The sequence below is a fragment of the Sinocyclocheilus anshuiensis genome, unplaced genomic scaffold (genome assembly GCF_001515605.1).
Source record: "Sinocyclocheilus anshuiensis isolate Anshui unplaced genomic scaffold, SAMN03320099.WGS_v1.1 scaffold205, whole genome shotgun sequence".
In the NCBI taxonomy this organism is placed as follows: Eukaryota; Metazoa; Chordata; class Actinopteri; order Cypriniformes; family Cyprinidae; genus Sinocyclocheilus; species Sinocyclocheilus anshuiensis.
The window spans coordinates 963,498-974,711 of NW_015536497.1; the positions used below are offsets into that span (position 1 = coordinate 963,498).

General features: G+C 36.1%; 1 protein-coding gene across 1 annotated transcript in view; it reads right to left on the reverse strand.

The window, feature by feature from the left end:
- Nucleotides 1-6,256: 6,256 nt before the first annotated feature.
- LOC107688381 (serine/threonine-protein phosphatase 2B catalytic subunit gamma isoform-like) overlaps nt 6,257-11,214 on the reverse strand; it is a 23,881-nt gene continuing 18,923 nt past the window's right edge. The window contains exons 10-12 of the mRNA XM_016486043.1: nt 10,867-10,944; nt 8,938-9,015; nt 6,257-6,432 (exon numbers count right to left, since the gene is read on the reverse strand). Coding sequence (XP_016341529.1) covers nt 6,257-6,432; nt 8,938-9,015; nt 10,867-10,944 — 332 coding nt within the window. The remainder of the gene's footprint in view (nt 6,433-8,937; nt 9,016-10,866; nt 10,945-11,214) is intronic.

Here is an 11,214-nt window from a genome sequence, read left to right on the forward strand (position 1 = left end):
CACATATATATATATATACACACACACACACACACACTACAGTATACTATACTAAAATATACTAATAAACAACCAATATGCTAGCAATATTCATGCTAATAAGCAGCTAGTTAATGGTGAGAAATGGTCCTTATAATAAAGTGTCACCAAAGAAATTAATACTTTCATTCAGCAAGGACGCAATAAATTGATCAAAAGTTATAGTAAAGATATTTATAATGCTACAAAAAAATATATAATTTCAAATAAATGCTGTTCTTTTGAACTGTCTATTCATCAGTTTTCACAAAAATTACAGTTTTCAACTGATGATAAGAAAATTTTCTTGAGCAGCAAATTAGCAGAATGATTTTTGAAGGATCATGTGACACTGAAGACTGGAGTAATGATGCTAAACATTCAGCTTTGCCTTCAAGAATAAATTACATTTTATATTACAATAGAAAACATTTATGTTAAACTGTAATAATATTTGACAATATTACTGTTTTCACTGCATTCAAATAAATGAAGTTTTGGTGAGCATGGAAGACTTCTTTCAAAAACAAAGTCTTAGTGACCTCAAAGTTTTTAACTTTTAAAAAAAATCCCTATTTCAAATCTCCTGCAGTTATTATACACTCTCAGAATGCATATTAAGACATTTAAACTGTACACAAGTATCTCTGGTTTAATGCCATTCAATAAAACAGTCAGCCTATTAAGCTATATTAATTCAGCTAGTTTGAATGTAGTTAACAGAGCCAGTTTTTAATCAATATTTCTCAAACACTCATATACATGTGGAAGGTCTTCTCTCACATCCTGAAATGTGTTTCTTGTATTCAGCTCTTCTAATAACTCACCACCAAGATGTCTGTTGAATGTGGGTTGAATTCTTTCACTTATCTTCCTGTACATTGGGGGAAGTGATGAGTGCAGTATTAAATGCTACCACACTACATCACCACGTCCTTCACATTACCAATAGAGAGAGAGAAAGTTTTCATTTACCGAGTAGTGTTCGCCTCCACAATGCTAGAGAAAATGATGGACTGACATGAATAGAAGAGAGATTTTTAAAAGCATCCGCTGCCATCAGATTACAAAAGTATTATTACAGGTACAGATAAATGATCCCTCAGATTAAATCCTCAACATGGTGACTGTATTTCATCTATTGGATTAGATAATCTCATTTCTCATTGAGCATAATGGATGAGACTGGTTTACATTAAATAAGCCAGTTCGTTGTTTGTACAATAGCATCTCTACAGGGACAATGTGCTTTCAGATTATAAAAAATGAGCTTGTGAAGCAATTCACAGCAACAAAAGACCACAATCCTGACCAGCAACGAGCCTGAATTACCATTCCAATCCACCTACGTACCTACAGAAAGCGATGTTAACTGCACTGTAAAGCCACCATTGTGACCCTGCAACACCTCAGTTCAAAAAGAGGGCGCGCTCCACTCGCTTGAGTTTCACTGCTGACTAATCCAATCGAATTCAAGAGTATTTAGAGAAACCAGCAGGATGGACATACTAGATCACTCGCAGTCACTCAGCTGCCTTTGTAATAAAGAACAAAAGGTAAAAGATGTGGCTTCATATCTTAAAACTGCTACACCACCAGCATCACCATTATACAGCATCAATGCTGATCTCGTTCTCCTGAGGCTATGCAAATGATGGAAGAGAGATGACCTAGTTAACTGAACTTTTTTTTTTTACACTAGTAACTGTTCAAATGTAGGTTGAAAAAGTCTGAGGGGAAAAAAAAAACATGCTGTATAAATGCTTGACCATGATGTCATATTTAAATATTCTTTGATGCAATTAAAAGCAAATATATTATGCAGAAGGAAATATGCAAGAGTTGCAAGTTGTCAAATGAAATCAAGCATAAACGGGCTTTTGCCCAGTTTGGACAAGGGTTAACACACTATAGTTTATACCCATGTGTTTTTCTATAGTAACTGCCTGCATCTGTACAGTTCTAATGACTAAACTCAAAAAAAACAAAAAAATACATTTCAGCATACCACAGAACATTTATGGTTCCCCAAAAAACCTTTAAGTGAACAGCTGCTACAAATCGTTTTTTTTTTTTTTTTAGTGTGAAGAACATTTTAAACATACACTCTTGAAAATAAAGGTTCTTTATCTGCATTGATGGTGCCAAAGACCCTTTAATATCCAAGGAACCTTTCCATTCCACAAAAGATTCTTTAAAGTGGAAAAAGGTTCTTCAGCTTATTAAAATGTTCTTCACACTAAAAAGTGGTGCGTGTAGGAACTATTCACTGAAAGGTTCTTTGAGAAACCAAAAAAGGTTCTTCTATTTCAGGGGTGTCAAACTCAATATGGACCGGAGCCCTGCAGGGTTTTGTTCCAACCCTGGTCCAACAAACATACCATGTAGTTTTCAAATAAGCCTGAAGTACTTAATTAGTTGGATCAGGTGTGTTTAGTTAAACTCTGCAGGGCTCTGGCCCTCCAGGAACTGAGTTTGACACCCCTGTTCTATTTCATCGCTATGAAAACTCTTTTGGAACCTTTGTTTTCAAGAGTGTAAAAATCCTTACAAAGATTCCATAGATGTTAAAGGTTCTTCATGGTACAACAGAAACCAACAGAGAACTTTTATTTTTAGGAGCGCATCTAATTTCCAATCAAATTCATGATTCATACATAGTATTATTCTCCAGAGAGAGTGGAAGTAACTGGAAAACTTGTTTCTGACAGGACTGCTGCATCAACAAACAGATCAGGTCAAATAAGCCAATATTAATTCAGCGATCCAGTAAAAATGACTTCATGGGCTCTAAAGTACATTTAAATTACACATTATCATATTTGTGTTATTTTTCACCCTCACATGAAAAGAGCTTATAGTTTTAACATACTAATTAAACACTTGTGTATAATTGCAATTATAACTGGGTTGAGCGGTTAGGTAAAATAACTAGCAGTTAATAAATCTATTTTTAAAATGAGGTGAGTGGTTTGTTTTCCTGCAGGACGTTCACTGCATGTTCCACATGATGTGCTGACAGCTAATAAGAAACTGACATTCATCCTTTTAGCATTTCTGGGAATTTTTCAGCTTGGTTGGAAACGAGCAGGCTTTTTAAAATCGCATCGAACAGGCACTTCTAAAATATTCTGTGGTGCGTGCTTCAGTTCAAGGCCTTTCAATAAAACAGAAGTGTGATTTTATTTGGTATTCAGCTACATTCTTCACACGAGTATGTGTGAAGTTGAGAAAACTAGTCTAAAATGCCATTCAACAAGACCGTCGGGCTTGAAAATTGAGCTTTTCAGATTATGACCTCTTGTTAAGGACATAAACAACATGAACATACCACATTGAATCAGATTAAAATAAAGAAAATAAATGAGGTTTAAACATACATGCATGCATATACATTTAATTTCAATTAGACGCTTAGGCAACATTTCAAATGTAAGTTTAAGTTTCTTTTTCATCGAATATTTTATTTTGAATAGTTTTAGTTAACACTGTCTTGCAGTGCATTCTTCATCTCAAGCACAAATATCATTCAATCTCAGCCTCGCCCGACATGCGTGTGTATGTGTGGGCTGTGTTCAGACAGGTAACAATACGCTAGCTGTCCTTCAAGCACAGAATGTTCAAAACGTGAACGTCGTAATCATAGGAAACCTTGACGAGCACAGACATGGATAAAGAAGAGAAAATGACAAAGCCAGTCTCACAAAACACGAGTCTGCCATCAACCAGCAGCTTGAATGGTAAAAGCAGATGCAATATAGTGGGTGAAGAATCTGGAAACAGTCCAATTTACAAAAACACACATTTCAAAACAGACAAATAAAGAAACAACACCATTTTTTTTTCCCCCAACATTTTTTTTATATTTACTTTAGTTTTTCTTTTTTTTAATGGAGAATGTCAAACATTTTCTGTAGATTCTGCAAGATATGTTTGGAATTAGTAACAGAAGCCCTCCTAAAATGGGGTTAGTGGTCCAAACGCCCCAATTCCTCTCCCATATCAAACGAAACCCACCCTCCCACCTGAAACCTCTGACTCTGTCACACCAGATATCCCCTTTTAAATTAAAAATGAAGGAAACTAAACAAAACAATAGTTTGCAGAGGCTCATTACATAAAACAAAACTTGAAAAGACGAACACTTAAAAAGAGGACACGAAAAGGTGGTCATGATGTCTTCTCATCATCTTTTGGTACCGGTTAAAGGTTGTAGGCCTCTCTCAGGTGTTTTATATCGCAAAGAGTAAAGCGGTAACTTAACCGAGGCGGGGTTTTTTTCTTTACAGTGTCTACAGGAATACATCGCCGATTGAGTGCTCGCCTCTTCTCAAGCAAATGAAGAGGCAACGATCATATACAATCAGCAGTTGTTGTTTTTTTCTTTTGTTAATAATAAAGCCATATATTACATTAAAACACTGAACTGTCTTTGGATGAGTTACTTTTAAATACAGTGATGATAACATGCAGGTTTACCCTCGCCAAGTCTTGTTTTAAGATGTGCACCATGTAAAGTATTGCGCAAGAAATACAGACCCTGAACTGCTTGCAGCGTTAAAAAAAAAAAGAAAAAAAAAGAATGGAAAATACATGTGAGCGACAGTCTCGATGCCTGCACACAGAACTCTTGCAATAGTTATTAGCATGGCACATGACCTCAAATGTATAACGCACAAGAAGTTTGAGTCTTTGCGCAGCGAAATCTCCAGTCACCGGATTATTATGCAACAATAATGGTACAGAAAACAAAAGGTTTGAAAAGACGATTTGGTAAACAGTTCTTGCAAATCATGTCCTTAATTCTCAAAACACACAGTACAGTAAAAGCAATCAAAATAGCGTTCCTTTGCTTCAGATAAATGCAAAGATGATGCTTCAGTCAATCATATGCGTGGAAAATGGTCAACTCTAGAGAATACAGGCGTTTAGAAGAGCGCACAGCTCAGCTATAGAAACACTAGCGCTGAAGATAATGCTGATGCAAACTATTATAGGTACATTAAGTACATAAATTGAAATACAATTATATGGGTTTTTAAAGTAGCAATAGAAAAAAATTTGGTTTCACAAATTTCATATGCGTTACTTTAGCCGAGATGAGACGCAAGATGTAAGGCATGCATGCTCATTTTCTGAGATGTTTAACATCCACCTCATCCAATCACATTTAACGCACATATCATAGGATAAATATCATAGGATAAAGTCAGCATTAATTCATGGCAGTTAAAACATGCCTTTAACCACTGTGGTATATGCAAAACGTCGAAAGGTCTAAAAGTGTGCAAAATTACGGTAGAGGCCGATTCAAGTTTGACTGACTACAAAATGGATGGAGAAAGTAAACAAAAACATGCAGACATAATCGCTTCTCCAACCATCTTGCGAAACTTCTGGGATGGTTTTTGCTTTTTTCACCTTTTTAATTACAAATTGGTGTAGTTTGAGTTATGAACAGGAAAAAGAAAACAAACGAAACAAAGTAAACGACATTTGGTTGAGGGAACACTTGAAAATGTACTTATACATATACACGTGTCAACACTTGTTATTAATGCACTCATCTTAGCTATAATTGGCATTATGAAGGCATTTTTCCACATATTGTTTCAATACCAAAATGTTTTTTGTTTTGTTTTGCATCAACAATTATCATACTCGCTTTGGGTATTATTCACAAATAAGCATTCTATATAATTATGCTGGGTCAAGAATTATTTTGCCAAGCGCACAAACAATGATAAAGAAATTCTGCTGAGCAAATCTTGGTTGTTAAAAAAAAAAAAATTTTCAGAAAGAAGTCTAATTTATAAACGTAAATTTACAAAATTGATTGTTTTTTTTTTTTGTTTTTTTTTTTAAACTACTGAATCTAAGATGACCTTAACCACCCCAATGCTATGTCTATATATATATATTCTGTATTTTATATACACTTGTAATATTCATCATGTACGTATTCATTCATCTCAATTTTCCCACCATTACAGATCTTACATTTCTTATCATCTATATCAGTAAATAAATAAGAACCATGGTTTGTTTTTTACTACGTCCTCTTCATGGTATTGTGCGAATCTCCCCAAAATGGTCCTGGAGAGTTTTGCATGTAGGGGGCATCACCTCTACCAAAAAGAGAGAGAATAAGAGGAAAACAGAGGGAGAGACAGAGGAAAAAAAAGAGAGAGAGAGAAAGGAAAGGATGAGGGAGAGCGTTAGGGTAGCTGCTGGGTTACTACGCCTGTGCGTTGGTGCCGTTCTTGTCGGGGGAATTGGCTGCGTTGATGGAGTTGGCAGTGCCGTCAGGCTGCATGGTGTCCTTGCGTGGAGGCATTCGCTCGTTTATCCGGTCCAGTCCGCGTGCTTCCTCGAAGCTTTGGATCTTGTGTTGAGGGTTGAAGCCTTGGATGGCTGGAAGTATGGAAGCAGGACGTTAGTTAACGATAATGGTTATGAAGTGACATTTAGCAATGACAAAGTTCGGTTTTGTTTTGGGTGTTACTGGTATCCTTGCGCAGCTTTTTATTATTTTTATTATTATATAGTCATATTGATATTTAAATCACAAAGCACAGAATAGTTGGAGCTTAATTAAAAAAAAAAAGAAAAAGCAATTAATTTTTTTCCCCAAATCAAGCAGCCCTACATCCCAACATTAACTTATTAGATATTAACATTTCCAGTCACTAAATGTAGCATGACTACAGAGGGCTGTCCTTCCCCAAAGAGCAGCCAAAAAAGGTTGCTGAAATAAAGCTAAATATACCAGTCAGCCAATCAACCAGCTGCGACGAGAAAAAGAGAAGTTGAGGGTGTACAGTAAAGCTTTGACTAGTATAGATAACATTAACCAGAAACGCTGATGTACCCACGTCAAGCCTGACATTAAAGGCAAAAACAGGCCTAGATCGGAGTTTATTTGTGTGCTTTTTGGTCAGGAAGTGAAACTGATAAAAACAAAGATTCAGTCTCATGCTGTGGTCTGCTCACACCCCAGTCTCTGGCTTCCCCCCTTACTCCCTGTTTCCCAATCATTCATCTTCCCCTCCCAACACCAGCCCGAACGCTTCACATGACACACAGGAAAAAAACAGAGGTTAGTTTAGTTGCTTCATCCAGAACATAAACAGATTTCAAGACTTGTTTTTTCCTGGTCAGGTTTGTTTTTGAGAAACTGGGCTTTTGAATCTGAGACGCAAGGCTTTCTGAACTACTCTTGACATGGATCTAGTCTATTTTTAAAGCTGAAGGTATACAATAGCCAAAAAAGGAGAGGGTTTCTCTGTAAAAAATGCCAAGCAATGTAGCGTGTATGCATGATGGCAGTTTATTTGTGGCCATCACCGGAAGATGAGCGGCAAGACAGCTTTGAGCGATGTGTCGCTATATTTCTATTTTCAGCTACTGAAGAATCCTTTTATTTACATCCCCTCCCCAGTGCACCACCAACACATTACAATCATAAGACCACGTTGTAGTTCATTGTGCCTTGACATATGACCTACAGAAATGGGCTTTCCAAAAATGTTTAATGCCACAGATCTCCAAGTATTAAAATTTCCTTGGAAGTGCATTTCCCACTAATAATTTTTAAAGTCTCTTTTGTTCAAGGCAGTAAACAGTAATATTGTGAAATATGATTAAAACCTAAATTAACGTTTCTATTTTAATATATTTTAAAATCTAATTTATTCCTGTGATGCAAAGCTGAATTTTCAACATCATTACTCCAGTCTTCAGAGTCAAATGATCCTTCAGAAATCATTCTAATATGCTAATTTGCTGCTCAAAAAATATTTCTTATCAACGTTAAAAACGGTATATTTTTGTTAATATTACCATACTTTTTTAAGTATTCTTTGAATAGAAAGCTTAAAAGAACATCATTTATTTGAAAGATTTTTTTGTTAGTAACAATGTAAAATTCACCCCAAACCTTTGAACTACATTAAAGATTTCAACTATAAATGTGTGAAACACTGTGTGTAAAAAAATAAAATGGTATAATGCAATATTTGGAATATTTTAAATACTCTTTATTAAACCCTAGCCAAACCCAAACCCTTTTGGAGGTCAACCCTCAAGTCTGTACGATACTATAGATATGACTTGAAAACCTGAAGTCTGAACACGCCGAAAAATAATAGCACAATTTTGATGCATCAGTCTTTCAACACAAACATTGTTAGAGACACCAAAGCTAAGGTGCAGTCACATTTACTGCTGCTTTGAGGAATTTTAAATTTTTAAATAGGAACCCACAAGATCAGAACTTTCATGTGAGAGGGGAAAAAAAGGTTGCCCAAGCAGAACTCGCCACGCTGATAAACAGAAAGTTGCTTGGTTTAAAAGTGACTTCTGTGCAGTACTTCAAACATTGCTACACTTTTGAAAACAGAACATGAGCCTTTTTTGCTGAAATTTCACTAATATGACTGCACCTTTAGGGTTACAGATCTGTTCAAATCCCGAACCCCTAGTATGTGCAGCATGTTATATATTATACAACATTCTGAATCATACCAAATTTAAATTCACCTACTTTCATCAAAAACAAACCTGACCATGTTAATGTGGTTGTTAGTAGGAGGGCAACAGGATGCAGCAGGCCGATGAGTTTTTACAGTGAAGGCAGGGAGAAGCAGCATATCACACCGACAGGCGCTGGTTAAATTGGGTCATATTGCGTCATAGTCATAAGCTCACAGGAGCCCCTCTCACTGTGAAAGCACCACCCACAGCAGCTCCTTGGCACTTGCTACAATCTCAGCGGTGCTTGGAAGTTTTTAAAGTCCGTCGGGACAGAAAATCTGAAACGTGTTGACTGAAATCCCCTTCATGACCAAACCCTTGTAAAATCTCCCCCCTCTTTAAACGATATCACTTTCGATCAAGTCGATGATGGGTGTGCTGCACCGTGAGAGAGGCAGAGATGCGGGATGAGGCGGGACAGAAACAAAGTGAGTGCCTCCTTGCGGACTGCCGGGGTGCCACCTGCCATAAACATGCACAAATTGGGAGGGACAGAGCAAAAGAAAAACAGAGTGAGGGAATGTTAGGGTATCGTTTTATTGATGGGAATAATTTTGCTGTATATTTGTCAACTTGAAACCTTGTACATTTTATGAACTACTTTTATACAGAACAAAAGATAATCAACATCATTACCTGCACACTAATCCTATCTGATGGCAAGAGTCATACATACTCCAGATCAAATGAGCCATTTCATCCGGAACTCCCATAAAGAATAAATAAACCTCATTTCAAAACTCAAAGGCTCACAGACACAGAGAGGAAGTGTGTCAGGCCAAGTTATAATTATGCACCATTCAAAAAAAAAAAGAAAAAAAAGAAGGACAAATCAAATGGGCATCAAGACCAGTAAATGGGACACTGTATTCCTTCCTGACAGCTCCTCAGAAGTGGAGTGGGGGCGTTCAGAACGGGTTCATCTGGTTTCATTACAGCAGAAGAGGCATCACTGTACTTCATGGCTCTTGCGTTAAGAACAGTAATACTTTTTAAATTACTGAAGTGACTGAATGGAAATACAGGTTGTCTCAGCTCAGGTAAGCCACTAAGGGCAATGCATGTTTGGTTAGACGGTTAGCAATACACAGAGGTGGACGAAGTACACAAATCAAGTACTTGAGTAAAAGTACAGATCCGTATAATAAAATATTACTCCAGTAAAAGTAATTAACTTAAATGATTTTAGCAAATGGCTGCAATATAACAAAGAGTGAAAAATTTAAGGGGGTCTGAATACTTTCCGTACCCACTGTAAGTACAGTAACGAAGTAAAACTACTTCGTTACTGTCCACCACTGGCAATACATATAATTCACCAATAATTGATAACAAAAAGAACGTGATTTGAAGGCATTCATGAAGTATAAAACAAGCCCCGTTTATGCACTTCCTTTCTCTGAAGTGTTATATAGCCATAAAACAGGTTGAACAATAGAGCAGGAAGCCCATTTAAATCACACAATTAATGTGGAGTTTGTATTTAAAGCAACTTGCACACAAGAATATAGTGTCCTAAATAGAAATATACGGGTTATTCGCTGAGGACTAATACACACTAATCAGAGAACTATTATTTGATGAGAAGAGGGGCATGCTGGTATATATTTAACAGAGTTGAAATCCATATCGAGGAGACAAAAGAAAGGGAAGAAAGGAGACATTTAAGTGATGAGGTTAACGAAGCACATTTTTTTACATTTTAATTGAAGTAAATGTTTATTACATCATTATTGAAGTTCCTGAATAGACATTTCAAGGTGGTATATAGTATACAATTTATTTTTGTGAAATACACTACCATTCAAAATGTAATACTTATTCAGAAAGAATGCTTTAAATTGATTATAATAAATGCTGCTCTTTTGAATTTTCTATTCAACAAAGAATCCTGAAAAATAATGTATCATGGTTTTCATAAAACCAGCACAACTGTTTTTAACATTAATAATAAGAAACATTTATTGAGCAGCAAATCATCATATTAGAATGATTCAGATAGATTAACAGTTATTGAAACTGTAATATTTCACAATATTACTGAATTTAGTTTTTTTGTTCTCTCTCCAAATAAACACAGCTTTGGTGAACATAAGAGACTTCTTTTAAAAACATCTTACCGACCCCAAAATTTTGAACGGTAGTGTAACTTTTTGCTTATATCCCCAACCTCAGACCACAGTGGGGCTCAACTTAACTGAATTTATTTGGGGGTTAAAAAAAAATACTACAATGCAGCAAAACCTCCAAACACAGACCCATCCATAAGAGGAAGCTCAAGAAGTTCAGAAAAACAGCTTTACGTGTTCTTACCTTCACATGTGTCATCTCCCTCTGACATGAGCTCATCATCTGAGCAGATGTTTAACACGTTGACTAGCATCTCTGTTACTGCGAGCACATGAGAGAAAATCAACTTTAACATATGCTTTTCAAAAACCATACTTCTACTATTAATTACATGCTTATGCTTAGTGCTGGGCGGTATGACCAAAAATTTATATCACGGTATTTTTCAAAATTATACTGGTTTCATGGTACATGACGGTATTTTTTTCATGCATGACCGGGTGTTAACCATATTTTCTACTGATTGAGAGAGGAAATACTGCAGTATATTGACTTAGAATGCCCTATTTTACTGTCATGATGAGTGAATAT